We start from the raw sequence: 15,319 nt of genomic DNA, 5'->3' as shown, positions 1-15,319 counted from the left end.
GATTTGCTCTTAATAACTCCATGCTGGCTCCTGGCTATTGCCCTGCTAGCTCTCAGGAAGTGGTTGCAAAGAGATTACTTGCTTATTTGTTCCAGTCTTTTTCTGGAAATGGAAATTATTCCGACTGATCCTTGAATTTCATTAGGCCCAGCTGCCTCCAAAACATGGCACTCATCTAGGGAGTCTCAGTTCTGTTCATGGATTTGCTCCAGCCTGCATCCCCACCACATCATGCCCGTGTTAATTGTGTTACCCCACTGATCACAGTTAACCTTTTCAATAGGCTGAAGAAAAAGCATTAAACATTTAAGGGAGACTTCTTCAATGTGTGTGAAGATCCTTCACAGTGTCATCTGTTATTAACTTCCTTCCAAAATGAGCAGGGACAAGGTCTTTCCTTCACCCTCCTTCTCCTCCTCTGTGCACTTACCATGTCTCCATAGTGCCCTTTATGTTCCCTGAGAAGAGCATCTCTTTTTGTGCCTTGGCCTTCCAGTTTTGTTCCTACATACATTTCTATCTGCCCTTTAGAACTTGACCTAGTTTCCACCCTTCTGAGCAATCCTCCTGCAGTTTAAGCTCATTAGAGAGCTCCTGATCCAACCAAGTTGGCCTCTTATTACACAGTTTCTCTCTTCTCTGGACTGTGGTCCTATCTACTCCATTTGAACCTCAAAGCACATTCAGGACACCAGAAACCAGAAGGCAATACCTCCTCCCTCTTTTCTTCTACCTGCTCTTCCTGAGTAAGTTTTTCCTTTCTAAACCAGCATTTTGCTCAGAGGTCCTGGTGTGCCATTTGAATTGCAGGTTTGATTTTGCATTCATGCTTGCGTGATACCAAAAGGTACTCCCATTTATTCCCTATGTCTTGAGCCTCTGCACACAAAACGCTACACATTCATCAGAAACCTACTTTCTTTTATGTCCCTCCTAAAATCCAAGTAGTATCATCTCCGTTTTACAACTTGCCACTCAGATTTGAGGCCCCTGTAGGGTTTTTATTAACCAGGAACAAACCCTTCCCTCAAGCTAGCAGGACTGGAAGCACAATAACTCTGCCACGATCTCTCATTTCGGGTCCCAAGAGGGCATCACGACTCTGCCTCTCCTCACACGGCAGTCACTTAGGAACACACAGCCTCCCGATGCCATTGTAACAGCCATCTAAACCCACCCGTACCAATGCAGGGATCAGGAGCTGGTTTCTCCTTCCTGAAGGACTGGCTTGAAGGATGTTCTCCTATTTACTATGTCCCTCTTTATAAGCCCTTTTTGCCTAAACCTCAGTTTAGCCCTGCTCCCCGTTGGGTCTCATTCACTTCACCACCCATGGGCAGCCAGCTAGTGCTGCCCCGCTCTCTCCCACTCGGGCTTCCTGTTATCTTCACTACCAGCCAGATTGGCTCACCCACGACAACGACACGCTTGCTAAGCGCCTCTCTCCATGAATCCTCCTCTTTGCTTCCATGGGCAACAGCTGAACACATCCCAGGCCCTGGCAGCTACCGGGGGAGCTTTCACAGGTCCTTGTTGCGGTGACAGGCAGCCGGCTGGTCGGTTGACCAGTGACACTATGCCAGCTAAGGACAGCACTGACACCTTGGTTACTATTGCCTCAGGACGGTGTTATCCAAGCCCAGCCCTGGCTATCCACTGAATTCCTTACTGATCCCACCCTTAGCCCCATTTAAATGCACAGTGCCTCCCCAAGGAGCCGGGAAGCCCAAGGGACAGGGAAGAGTAGGCGTTCTTCCTTACCTTCATAGGCTGGAGTTGCATCCTTGTGATCCTCGACGGGTCTACCACCGGCTTGGGGCGCCTTAGGGTATCGAGAATGTTCTGCCATTGAGGCGGCAGGCCCACAAACTTGCCCTCCTTTGGGTCAAAGGAAGTGTGGACGCGGTGCTCAAAGTTCTGCGGAGCAGAGATCTCCGGGCGTTTCTTCTTTTTCTTGCGGAACATGGTGCCTGAAGCAGAGAGGGCAACGCCATCAGTGCGCGTCCAGCTCCAACGGGCCCATCGGCAATAGCAGTATCAACTGTATCACTTAATTACGTTATATTAAGAACGTTCTCCAGTGACAAGCGCTTTAAGGACAGAGGTGATCAGCTGTTTTTACAGGTGAGGAAACAGAGGCAACAAGAGAGCAATGGCTTGCCCCTTTACTCTGCTCTCATGAGACCTCACCTGGAGCATTGTGTGCAGTTCTGGGGTCCTCAACATAAAAAGGACATGGAACTGTTGGGACAAGGCCAGAGGAGGCCACGAGGATGCTCAGGGGCTGGAGCACCTCCTGTATGAAGACAGGCTGAGAAAGTTGGGGCTGTTCAGCCTGGAGAAGAGAAGGCTGCGGGGAGACCTCAGAGCAGCTTCCAGTGTCTGAAGGGGGCCTATAGGGATGCTGGGGAGGGACTCTTCATTAGGGACTGCAGTGACAGGACAAGGGGTAACGGGTTCAAACTGAAACAGGGGAAGTTTAGATTGGATCTAAGGAGGAAATTCTTTCCTGTGAGGGTGCTGAGGCACTGGAATGGGTTGCCCAGGGAGGTTGTGAATGCTCCATCCCTGGCAGTGTTCAAGGCCAGGTTGGACAGAGCCTTGGGTGCCATGGTTTAGTGTGAGGTGTCCCTGCCTGTGGCAGGGGGGTTGGAACTGGATGATCTTAAGGTCCTTTCCAACCCCACCTATTCTATGATTCTATGATTCTATGACTTCGAATGACCTTTCTCATGCTCTGCCCACTGTGAAGCCGTGCTCCCATTTCAGAAAAGGAACAGAGACCTGTATCTGTGTCTGAACTCCTACACTTGGCTTCCTTTACTTCTGCAAATTCATATTACCCAATAAAAGTGTTTTAAATATCTGTAAGAGATAAGGTGTTCTCCATGCCCGCTGCAGGACGGTTGGAACGAGATGATCTTTCAAGCCAAACCTTTCTATGATTCTGTGATATGAACCTGGGTTAAATGGCTTTAGAGGCCAGCCAGTTAAACAGTGTTAATTCCACCACAAGCCTGCAATGCAGAGTGGTTATGGTCATGGCTCAGGGTATCTGCTCCCTGGTTACCCCAGTTAAGTAAAGTATGTTGAATTCCCATTTAAAGACAACCGGGTTGGGCAGCTCTTCCTTTGGCAACAGGAGTGATTTCTGGCTCGCACTATTTCTAGCTAAGGCAGAGGGCCTGGGAGAGGGAGGAGGTGGGAGGTGGAAATCAAACCTGTCAGCAGGTAGCTGAAGAAGCTAAAATTAACACCAAAGACTCCTTTCCCTCGGGGGCTGAGAGAGACGGCTTGTGTGAAGAGCCATTACAACTGCAACAAGCCAAAGGAGCTAGGCTTAAATATACCCCAACACAAGAGACAAGAAAACCCTGCGTTTAGACTTTAGAGCCCAAAAAAGAGATGCAGATGGCTAGAAAACCAAAAGGTTTGGAGCTTTTTGAGGATACAAAGGAAAAGGAAGAACCGGAGCTCCGCAGGCAATCACAGAGGTGGGGAAGCTGGAGTAACTGGAGGGCTGGGATGGATAGGCACAATCTCGTCCTAAAAGACAGAGAGGGAAGATGGGGTGAGGGGAAGCTACCCTTCCCATGAAGGACCAGCTCGGAGGTAGGGAGATTGTCTATGAAGAGCCAGGCTTTTCAGTAGGAGAGTGGTAGAAGTCAGAGATGAGGCATAACAAGAGAGGTCCCACGTGGCTAGAAGGGAGAACACCTTTGCTCCAGGACACAAGCCAGGCCAGCATTGAGCAGGACAGGCTGTGCAGCCTCCATCCTCAGAGGTTTTCAAGAGCAAGCTTCCTCTTGCAGGCAAAGCCCTGAACAACCTGGTGTGACTCTCCAAGAAGACCCTGCTTTGAGCAGTGGGTCCGACTCCAGGTCTCTTGAGGTCCCTTCTCCCCCGAGTTGTTCTCTATTCTATCACCTGGTTTGATGGCTTTGAAGTTACAAGTAGTCCAAGTTACATTTTCCTGTTTGCTGTTGAAGAAACATATTTAATGGGCAGATTGCTGTTTTACTGCCCTATGGATGCAGCGGAAGTGGTGTGCCCCAGCTCTTCACCTCCTCTCCAAGATGCTGTCAGTGCACAGGATGAACTGGGCAATGGGAGCCATCACAGAGATGGGACAAAACAGACTCGGTGCCAAAACGCTTTTAGGTAGTGCAGTGCTAAAGCTCTCTAGTTTGGGAAGAACCTGGACAGGTTTCTTTCAATCATATCCACCAGTAAGGGGAAAACTGTACGTGCTCTTCCCTTTCCACTGGCAGCTTTAACATTAGCACTTGCTTCTCACTCGTACTCTTAAAGCCCTGAACGTTGGCTCCTCCTTGACATCAGATATAGAGAATACTTGTCACTTCAGCTCTGTAACGTTCAGCACCGCAGCGGTCACTCTTCCCCTGCACAGCACCTCACTGTTTGTGCTCAATGAAGATTTACAGGGCTCAGAGACCCAGAACACGCACAGAGAGAACGCGCTGCGGAGATGCGCGCCCGCCTCCAGAGGACACTGGGCTCAAACCCCAGCAAACCTCGCGGGTTTTACCCCACGCTGAAATCTGTCCAGTATTTTCCAGGCTGCTCCACTTCAACCTTGTTTAAGGAGCAAAGCGCAGGCACCAGGTCAATGCCAACTTTGCTTCCTAGTGCCGGGCTGGGATCCTGGGAACACCCGGACACCCTGGCTTAACGTTCGGTTGCCGTGAGCCTGCAGTGACTGCGATGGGAAGTCATGTGTGTTGCAGAAGGACCTTTACACCATCTAAACCCCCTTGGTAAAGTACAGACTTCACACACTGGCAATGCCCATTGCACTACTACATCCGGAAGCCTACTAAAGATATGTTAGAGTTGGAAAGGAAAGCAAAAGGTTAGGCAAGTAAAAAAGCACTTAGAGAAGATGCTGGAAGCAACTGCTCTGCCCAGGAGAGCTTTCACAGCCAGGGTAATCTTTGCTTAAAATATGTTCCAATGAAAACCCAAATACATCTTAATGGAGAGATTATGGGAACTGCCTCTGTGCTCCAGGTCTGGATTGCAGCTACTCACAGTGATTCATAGCATCAGAGTCACAGAGTGGTTTGTGTTGGAAGGGAACTTAAAGCTCCTCCAGCTCCAGCCCCCTGCCATGGGCAGGGACACCTTCCATTAGATCAGGGTGTTCCAAGCCCTGTCCAGCCTGGCCTTGAACACACAGAGGTCAATTCTGTATGGAAACCCAAGTGGAAAGGAAAGGTATTCTAATAGCTCATGGTGTTAGCACTATTCAAACCCACAGCTGGTGCTACTGAGGAGCTTTCACAGCCTCCAAGGAAAGCAGGAAATATCTCTGTAGTATTATATCAAGTGCTTCAGTTCTGAATCATTGACTACATGTCAGTCCTGACAGCTACTTGATCCACCAGAACAGGGGTATTTCCAGACAGAGAAATGGTACCATTTCAACCAGTACCCTCCCTTCTCTCGCTCCTAACTCTCACAGCTCCAGTCCTCATCTCCATAAAGAGAAGCTATTCAGGGCACAACACACAGTGTCTTACAAGTTTGCTCTTTATCTGCTTCAGGTGGCCAGTAAAATGTGGTGTTACGACCATTAGCACTTGTAGCATCCTTTTCTGCACATTTCAGTCATCTCCCTTGAAGGAGAACGATTCCAGCTCAACTAACTCGAGATACAAATCTGGAAAGCCCAGGTGATATTTTGGCCTCAAAGAGAGCAGTGGCTCTATGCCAGCACGTCAGTTTGCATAAGCACAAGCACTACATTTGTGTCCTTACATTCAGTCAACACCTAGACTCCACCTAGATCCTCTATACAAAGCATGCTTCCTAAACCCAGCCAGAAGCATCTACTAAGGGCACGGTCAGTTTGAGGGTGAGGAGCTGACATGGCCTGACTCTCCCTTCTGCCTATAACAGACATCTTAAAACCAGCAAAATGGAATCAGCTCCAAACCCAACATACCCCAGGGTAGCCACTGACATTTCCTTTATAGAGCCAGCATCAATCTTTGCTTATACAGATGCTGCTGTATCAGACAGGTGGTTTAAAGGTACCGCTGTGCTGAGAGCAAATGGAAGGAATACGCTAAAAATAGTTACTTGAAAGGCAACGGGTTGCAGTAATCGGTTAGGCTTTGCCTTTCATTGAGGAGGTCTGGGTTTAAGCAGCCTGCTTTCACTTGTGGTTTTCACGCACAAGCTCTTTACTTGTATTTCCAATAGCCAGCTAAAGCATGTTGCAATACAATACATAAAACAGGCCTTTTCTCATTCAGCAGAACAACGTTTGATGCAGAGGAGGTTTTGCACATCAAGCCAAACCTGTATTTGAACGCAGACAGCATCCCTTCCATACAACAGCCCAAATCCTGTGACACTGACTTTGTAACCATCCCCTAGACTTGAGGCTTCCATTCACTGCTGACAACGGCACCGTACGACATGGCACAAACATAAAGAAGGAAAGTCACTACCACGAGACAAAAGCAGGCGGAGATTGGAATTCTCTCAGCGATCCATTCCTGCTGCCTGGGAAACCACGTTAGGCTTTCCAGCTCCGCGCAGAGCTGCTCCTAGAGGATACAGTTCCGAGAGCTGTCACAGCTGCCAGGGGACATGAGAAACCCCCCCTCCCCAGCCAGCACATCCAGAGCAGAGGGAGGGATCGGCTGGGAAGGAGGGGCAGGAGGAGAGAAGGGTCAGGCTCAGAGGAGAGGAAGGGGTGGGAAGATAAGGGTGGAAAGAGGGCAAGGGGAATGGGAGTTAGGAAGGGAAAGAGGAGTGGCTGGGAGCCAGGCAACCCGAGGAGCAGGGCACGGGGAAGAGCCAACCCCACTGCAAAACAGAAGTAGGCAAACGTTGGCAGGAATCGCCCGGTGAGCCAGCCGAGTTCAAGCTCACAGAGCAGCATGCACTGTCATTGCACCCGACTTGCCTCCCCCCCATACACCATTAGTAGAGATGCGCTGTACTTATCCACGTCCGTGTTCACCCACACCTACACTCGATGGCAGCAAGACAGCAGAGCTACTCCGGTCTCACTTGGGTAGTTCCCAGTTAAAAATAAGCTGCTTTCCCTCCCCCTGCTCACTGCAGCAACCCACCGCGCTCCTCCGTGCCTGTGGCTCTGCTACCGCGGATCTGGATGCCGCTCTCCACATTCCTCCCTCCCCACGCAGCAGATAACGTTGGTCCCTGGGCTGCAGCGAGCCGTCCCCCTGATTTCTAAGCGCTTCCTCAGCTGATGGATCAGACCGCTCAGGACAGCTACGGGAGGAGGGGGAGAGGAGGACAGCCCTTCCTACAGGACCTGGGGAACGGCAACCTGCAGGCTGGGTTCGGAGGGGGAAGATGAAGAAGATCCCGAAGAGCCCAGCGATGAAAAGGGAAACCCTTTGCATACTGTGCCACGGGTCGCTGTCACGTACTGCATTTCAAAGGCAGCACAAGTTAAATAGGCTGCTGTCGCTGCACGTGCTCCCGCATACGGACGGCTGAGCGTGCACCCGGGGTACTTCACTGTGTTTGGTACCTCCCAGACCCTACTGCTTGCCCTCCTGAGGTTTCTGATGTGGCTCCTGTTTATGACAAGCCATAAAGGTCCAGAGCAGTCGGGAGGCCAAGGGAAATGGCAGGTTAATTCCCTGGGGAGTTACGGACCTCAGTGCCACTTCCCACAGCGAGGGATGGCAGCAGAGGGTGAGCAAAAGGGGGAAAGCGAATGAGCTGATGTCGGAAACGGGAGCTAAGAGCAGGGAGCTTGGCCCGATGGCACCTTCCACACTGGTCTGCAATTCTGGGTTAGGAACTTCAATTTCTCCTCAAGGAAGAGCGGATATTTGCTTGCTGTGCTGCCACGTCCCCAATTTCGAGTCCTTTCCTTTCCCTCCTCTCTCAGCCCCCACCAGTGTTAGAGCAAAGCAGCAGCGCAGCAAACTGATGCAGTGCTCTAAATCCTGCCCAAACACACACGCGAGGGCACAGATTAATATTACATTAGAAATGAGCTTCGGGGCAGACGTATTTGTTATATCGGGGGGGTTCTGCTTGACAAATGAGAAAGAGAACACGGCTGCTGGATGGCCTTTGCTGTGCTCACTCTCAACAAGCTCTGAAGGCCACGGTGCTGCCTCTTTTCCTCCTGCTCCATTTCCTTGCTCATAAATTAGGAGTAAAGCCTGGAACGCAGTGAACGCCTATTTGCAAAGCCTGTTTTGGACGCTGCTCAGTGACATACTTTTAGGTGTGTTTTTAGACCAAATCCATTCTGGGACATAGAAAAGCACTTGCAAAGACCTCTCGAACTTTCACAAACCAGTACAGGCGCGTCCCAAATGCTAATGGGCTTTCTCCCTTGGCAAATCCCAGTTTTCCCATTCTTTCCAGACCCTTCCAAATCCCAGCTCAAAGTCACTGTCCCATCGCACCAGTCTCTGAAGCTGGGCCCCACCCTGCAGAGGTTTCATCTGACCAGACAAAAGGTAAGGAAAAGGAATTATTATTATCCCCATTTGCAGGCGAGACAGGACAACAAGGAGTAGCTCAGTTTCTTCCCAGCTATGTCTAGATCAGCAGAGCAAAAAGAGCTTCTAGGGATGTCTCCTGGCTGCTTTTTAACTCCATATCAAGGCCAGATCCAAGCCCAACACCCCCTGGCTTCCACGGGGAGAAAACATGGGTGCGCAGCACGGGGGGAGCCAAGAGATGCTCTGACCACACGTTTCACCTCGACACCAGCACGCAGGGCTCGACACCGTGACAGAAACCAGGAATCACACCCAAACCTCGAGTGCAAGCCACTGCCTTCATTATGAGATCAGCCTCTGCCATCTGCGTTTGGGTGTTCGGAGGGTTGCAGCTAACAGATACCACCGCAGCACCCAGGGAGGGCTGCAGCTCACAGCCTCCTCACACACAGCCAGTGAGATGAGTGCTGCAGGCATAAAGCTGAGGCAGAAGCCATTAAAACAACAATGACCCTTTTCCTCCACCTTTCAAATGCCTTGAAACGCGGCTGTGAGCTGTTCTGGAGACAAAAACCCATGCAACACATCACCTTTTGACACGAGTCTTACCCATGCGTGCTTCACTGTTCCACGTCCAAAGAGTATCTGCATTGCTTCAGATGGGTTTACTGACATTATTTCCGATGGGCTTACTGGCATCATTGTGCCATGAAGGATGCATTAGGGTTAAAAACAAGTGGCTGTATTTGACTGTTAATCCTGAATATCAGAAAGCTTCAAGACAGGGATTAAAGGCTGTGGGGCTTCACTCTCCACTGTCTTGTGTGACAGATCCATTCAAAGTGAGCATGAAAATACCACCAAGATTAGAGTAAGAACATTTAAGGTTCTGCTTCTAAAAAAATCACGTGAATAGCAACATCTTACGTATCAGATAGGAGGTTATGTTGGGACAAGTGCAAGGGGCCACATCTGGCATGCTGGCTCTTGGCCAGCCAAGGCACTGGGCTGCAGCTGGTGAACACGCTCCTTCCAGCAAAGCACTCTGAAATGCTGGCTGCCACGGTCTGCAGTTCTGTCCGAGCCCTGTAACCCCCTACCACACCATGGGTCACAGAGCGGGCTGCCTCTGGAACGCTGGGTTATGGGGGGAAGCTGCTAACGTCCGTGGCACAGACCTTACAGTGGGGAAGCACCAGGCGGGACCCGAGCAAGAGCGGCACACTCAGCAAGCACGGCCCATGGCTTGCACCCGGACCTGTCCCAGCAGAGGCACTGGTGCCCACAGTCCTCACTCCAGCAGCATGGCAAAGGGCTGGAAGAGACACCTCAGTGATGCCCTGGAGCACCCGAGTACCGAGACGCAAGAGTTAAACTGCCTTCCAAACCACACTAAGCAACCCGAGTCCTTATTTATGATCACCGTGTTCTCCCAAAGTGATACGGACGCGTTTCACTGCTGTCAACAGCCTGCGAGGCAGTTTACTCCTGCTATTCCCACCGGAAAACTGCAGCCCAGGCAGTGTGCCCCAAACGCGGAGCAGACAGACGAGCTCAGACCCCACAACCTGGCTGACCCTCAGTGCCTTCCTCCTCACTGCTGTCAACCCCCAGAGGGAAATCAGACAAGTCTTCTCCTTGGGAGTATGGGGTTTTCTGTTCTGCTTGGAAAGGAAGAACATCACCATCAGTATGAGCGTTCACAGGGCGCTTCAGACATTAAAACCTGAGTGCACTTAGAACACAAGTAAAGATAAATACCTGTTGTCTGCAGTTACGCTGTGCATCACTTAATTCCAAAGGAATCTCATTACTAACACTGTAAGTTAAAACGGTTCAGCCTGGGGGGAAATGGAATTCCCTGAGATTTTGGAGGCACTTTTTGAACTCGAAGTTCAAACCTCTTTCAGCACCCTACATTCACATTGCTCTCTTATGCCAGGCAAATGGAAGATGGGTCTCAAAACAACATCATCACCATCATCACTAACGACCAAACGTCAGCGCATCAGTTCTCAAACCATACTGAGAAAACCCTTTAAACCAGACCTGCATCAGCCGAGTCCCACTTCTGTACACCCCTGTGCTGCGTCCATTGTAACTTCAAAGCCAGTGACACTGGTGCAGGAGCAGGGTTAGTAGAACAGGAAGAAAGCAGGTCTCCTATCCAAAACCTCCCTGCAAGCTTGCTGTCCTCTCTCTAGCTATCAGTGCTGTGCAGCACAACCTGCTAGTCAGCCTTCAGCTGCTCTTGGTGACCTCAGAGCTGCTGCTCCTCTCCATGTACTGATGCACAGCTCTGGATGTGACCAGACTTCATCATCTCTATTAGCACCCTCAAGAAACCACGATGCACATTTCAGAACCTGCCTGGGTTTTTACTTGCAGTTGGTGTAGGTAAGTCCAAGCTGCTTTAAGCCATTTGCACTAAGTATTTCGCTCCTTCCTCTGCTTGCGAATTTCCCTAAGCACATTAGAGAAGTAGGTTAGGAAGTGCTCTTCTTCTGATTGGAGGCAGGACAGCAAAACTTTTATAGTTGCTTCTCCCTGGCAACCAAAACCATTTTGTGACCAAGCAAGAGAGATGGTTCTCACTCCTGCAAGCCTAGGCAGCAGGACCCGGGTACGCACATAGCCCTGTACAAGGAGCAGACTGGAAGCAGGGTTACTGAGAGCTCTTTCTGCTATTTGATCAGCTTTGCTACTGGATACATAAACCATTGCTCACACTTAGCACAAAGGATGTACATACCAAGGCAGTGTAGAGTGTTCATCACGCTGTCGAGAATGAGACTTTTCAGTGGGACAGGGGTTCAGAGAGAGTCATGCAGCAGGGATCCTTCCCCCAGTGTAGGGGCTGATTCAGGTTTTACCCAAGCACAGAACTCATAAAAGCAGAGGAAGACTCAGCAAATATCATTTACTCTATGTACATCGCCCTCCACCTCACCCGAAAGCTCACACTCACCAGCCACAAACTTCTCTTCTGGTTTGTCAGTACTCTGTCCCCAAACACATTAAAGCATTAATGTCCTGGCAAAGAGAAAAAGCAAAAGCATCAGCCAACCTCCTTTCTGCAGCTGTAAATACCTTGCTCTTTATGTTGGTTACTACCTGGCACAAATAATGAAGCACAAATGCCCAGGGTAGCTTAACCAGGAGGAGGTGAGGCAGCTTTCAGGTAGCCAAAATCCGCTCACGTGCCCATACCCACATGAGTACTACGGGTGAGTTTTAGTGGGTGTGCTGAAAGGCTCCTGGCGGGCACAGCAGCCAGAGGTCAGGAGTACAGACATGCAGGCTTTAATCAGGGAGTCAATAAGACCTCACGAGATACGATGACGGTCCTTCAGATACAAGAGATCTCGGAGGAGATGCTGCTACGTCTCCCATAAAGGCAATGAGCATGCATGTTCCTGACATGCTGTCTGCTTTCCCAAGCATCATCCAGAGTCATTTTTAACCCCTCCTTTATCGTGGTGGTTTAAGAGCATCACCCTGCAAGATTCAGCAATGCATGTTCCTCTCCATATTCCCCACAGTCTTGAGGGGCGATAGGCTCTAAACCCCAGGCACCGCAGACCCAAACGCTGGTCCACCTACAAGACACTGGGAAGTAAAGAAACACAAGATCTTACTGGCAGTCCTGCTGCAACAATGCCGGTAGAGGACAACTCCAAGTGAGAGGAGAAAGAAGGGTCCGGAGGGGAACCTCTCCCACTGTCATGCAGCAAAGCCGATTGGAGGACGGTGTTGCTGGGCTATAGGAGTAAAGACGAAGTAAAGTCCTTCCCAAAGGAATCCAGCTCCCGGTTTCTCTCCCCTTCCAGGACCATCCCTTGAGAGAAGAAATGTCATGACCCCCTGAAACCATTCCCCTCTCGCTCTGCCCTAGCCTGGCGCTGCCAGCGCAGGCTGACGCTTAGCTCCGGAGGGAAGGGGTTAAGCCGTAGCAGCACAGCCACCGGGGAGCGAAGACGTTAGCTCGAACTGACAAACCCAGTCCTCTGTAAACAGAGGAGCAGCAGCCATCGGGGCACGGGCGGTTCCTGCTCCGCAGCGAGCAAGCCGGTGTGGAGCCCCAGAGCTGCCGGAGGGAGCTCACCCCCGGCTCCTCATCGCTCCGCAGGCAGGGCTGAGGTGCGAGCGCTCCGCCACCGGGATCCGCTGACACGCCGCTAAACTGCCGGGGGAAAGGCGGCGGGAGCGAGCGGGAGGAGGAAAAGGGGTGGAGGCAAGTCTGACATGTTTGTACAGTGCCTGCTTCACCTACGCTGCCCGGTTTGAGTTCAGGGCGTGGTAGCAGCTCCTAGCGCCGGGAAGCCTCAGGTCCCTCTTCCAAGGCAAAGGACAGGCGCCGGCAGCAGAGCCTCTCGGGACCCTCCTGCCTCCTTCGCATCGTCTTCTCCTTCTCTGGTCCCTAGAGGGGATGAGAAAGAGCTCAGAGTCACACCTGGGCACTGAGGTCCTGCTGGAGCCTTGCGGAGATCACCTCCTGTTCCCCTCCATCCTTTCTGCACAGCCCCACTTCGCTGCTCACTTATTAAAGCTCGTCAGCTCTTCCCTCTCTGCTCCACAGCCCCAGGGCCTGGAGCTGCTGCTGCTTCGAACGAACCCAGCATCTCCGCCAGCGTTGCCTGGCTGCAGACTCGAGGACCTGCCCCGATCCCCTTGTCGTGCCCGGCAGGAAGGCTTTGATTTCTTGCTCTGTGGCCGGGCTATAGGGGAGCTCACCCATGTGTTTGCATTGCAGATGAGCAGCGCAGGACCTGGTGCTTTTTACTTCTCCCCTGTCGCTGCCTGGCGTGAGACAGTGCTGCGAGGGCTGAAGTCTGGCATCACCCTGCAAGCCTGACGCCGTGCCCCGGCGCTCACCAGCTCCTGGAAGCAGCCAGTTCCAACGAGCAGCTCGTGGTCCGTGGGACACCAGCTCCATCGCCAGTGCTGAGGGATGGGCAGGGCTGCCAAGGGGCATCGTTAGGGGACACGGGGGGGGATTACAACCCGGGAGAGGTCAGGGTGCGTGTCAGCAAAGCCATCAGTGCTCCACTGCAAACAGAGAGGGGTCTGGGCCTCTGCAAACAACTGACAATGCTGGCTTAACCCTCGGATACTCTTAGGTCCAAAGAGCAGAGATAAAAGCCCTAAATCCACCTTTGCTGAACCACCCTTAAAGTAAATAAAGGGCATGCTACAAATAAGCAGGAGGCTGTCGCCACTTCTGCTGGCAGAGGTTTGTCCATCAGAGGCAGGCCAGCCCAGCGGCCTTTCAGCCGTGTTTCCCCGTTCCCATTTTCCTCCCTACCTGTTCATCCCACCTAACTAGGCTGTGGTGTCTTTGTACAGCAGCCAGAGTCACAGATCTATTGGGGATGCAGATCTGTGGGTTGGGAACGCAGGCCTAGCAGTATCACGGGGACAGAACAGGACTGGGGTTCATATAGAGAACATAAAGGGAAGCCTGGCATTGTATTGGTGATCTGAGGTTCCTAATCCCCATCTCCAGACCTGCTGAGCTGTGGAAAGCTGCTTCCTGAAAGTGCTGTCACCACTACGACGTTACACAGCAGGTCCCTGCCTGCCAGAGCCTGCCAAAGAGACCAAGGTTTCCTGCCTGTTACCTCACAGCAGCATCCCTAGGCTATAGGAAATAGAGGTAGCCAGGTTCCTTTCTGTCTGGGGATGAGCTTGTCTCCCACAGGGCAGGCCCTGTGCACAGATGTAATCAGAAGTCCACGTTAATAGCAGTAGATAAACTACAGTCAAGAGAGGGGGACACATTCTTTCTCTAGAAGACTGGAACTTGCAAGGCAGAAGCAGCCTGGTGGAGGATCAGAGATGAGGAAACAGAGCGTAATCCTGCTAGGTGTGGAGGAGAGGGCAAAGTCGCTGTCATCTGTTGCATCTCTGCTTTGCTGATGCGCCAGTCAGTGAGGAGACGTCTACACCACCATAGCTTTGGGAGCATCACAAAGAAATGCCATTTGTATGCTACAAGGAGTCAGCCAGGCTTGGAACCGGCTTCACATTTGCATAAGGATTATATTTGATGGGCTTACATGCTAAGACAGCCTTCTAGAGCAAGACACGAGTGCTTTATAAACGGAAGAGCCTGATTTTTACTCGTCAAGACCCAAGTTTAGAGGAAACCAAGGCAGCCTTGAGTTGGTGTGAACCTCCGCTGCCTACGGTCTGAATGAAAAACGAGGACACTTCCCAGTGTTTCTGTTCACAGGTTTGCTCCCAGCAGTCCTACACTCTGCGAAGAAAAATTTCCCAGTCAAAAGTGATGCATTTCTAAGTTTCCTCTTTAGCAACTGCCCAATATTAAACATTTCCCTGCCCACTGCTCCCTTCTTACCTCGGGAGCTGCACGAGATGATGTAAGTAATGCTACTCACACATCTCTATAACCACACACACGCACACCCCGCTCCTCCTACGGCTGCTCTGCTCCATGCTGCTCATTCAGGTCCTGTCTGCCTGGGCTATGGCAGCCAGAATTGGCAAGCAAGAAGTGCTGCAGGGTACATTGACTAACTGCTTGCACTGCAGACTGCCTGATTTATCTGCATGCACAGCAAAGGCTATTCCGCGCTCCACGTCCCCCCCCCAGACACCAAGCACAGCCAATTCAGATCAGAACTGCGAACCTCACCTCCTTCCTCAGCCTGCCCATTCATGTCCCTGCACCAGGAAGGCACCAGGACCTCAAGTCCTGGGCTGCTGCTGTTATTGATTCCCTTTCAACCCATTTCCTCTCTACTGGAACAGAATTTTGTGAGGGAAAAGGAAACCCTTTTCAACATTTTAGCATGCCAACAGGCACTTCCAATCTTCAGACAGAA

General features: G+C 51.3%; 2 protein-coding genes across 7 annotated transcripts in view; one reads left to right on the top strand and one right to left on the bottom strand.

Annotated features, from left to right (window-relative positions):
* PLCB2 (phospholipase C beta 2) overlaps nt 1-15,319 on the top strand; it is a 277,519-nt gene that overhangs the window by 65,432 nt on the left and 196,768 nt on the right. The gene's annotated exons all lie outside the window — the stretch shown is intronic.
* PAK6 (p21 (RAC1) activated kinase 6) overlaps nt 1-15,319 on the bottom strand; it is a 40,197-nt gene that overhangs the window by 13,994 nt on the left and 10,884 nt on the right. The window contains exons 1-5 of one of the 6 annotated variants that reach the window (XM_062623291.1): nt 12,577-12,771; nt 12,110-12,309; nt 11,440-11,504; nt 10,854-10,935; nt 1,762-1,970 (exon numbers count right to left, since the gene is read on the bottom strand). In XM_062623291.1, the coding sequence (XP_062479275.1) occupies nt 1,762-1,965 (204 nt within the window). In that variant the 5' untranslated portion in view covers nt 1,966-1,970; nt 10,854-10,935; nt 11,440-11,504; nt 12,110-12,309; nt 12,577-12,771. Of the gene's footprint in view, nt 1-1,761; nt 1,971-6,327; nt 6,450-6,479; nt 6,624-10,853; nt 10,936-11,439; nt 11,505-12,109; nt 12,310-12,576; nt 12,772-15,319 lie in introns of those variants that run through there. The other 5 variants (XM_062623289.1, XM_062623290.1, XM_062623292.1 and 2 more) reach the window with 5 other exon arrangements.

This window comes from Pezoporus occidentalis, unplaced genomic scaffold, assembly GCF_034315485.1.
Source record: "Pezoporus occidentalis ecotype Australia unplaced genomic scaffold, CSIRO_AGI_Poc_V1 ctg250, whole genome shotgun sequence".
In the NCBI taxonomy this organism is placed as follows: Eukaryota; Metazoa; Chordata; class Aves; order Psittaciformes; family Psittacidae; genus Pezoporus; species Pezoporus occidentalis.
This window is presented reverse-complemented; position numbering and strand designations above follow the sequence as displayed.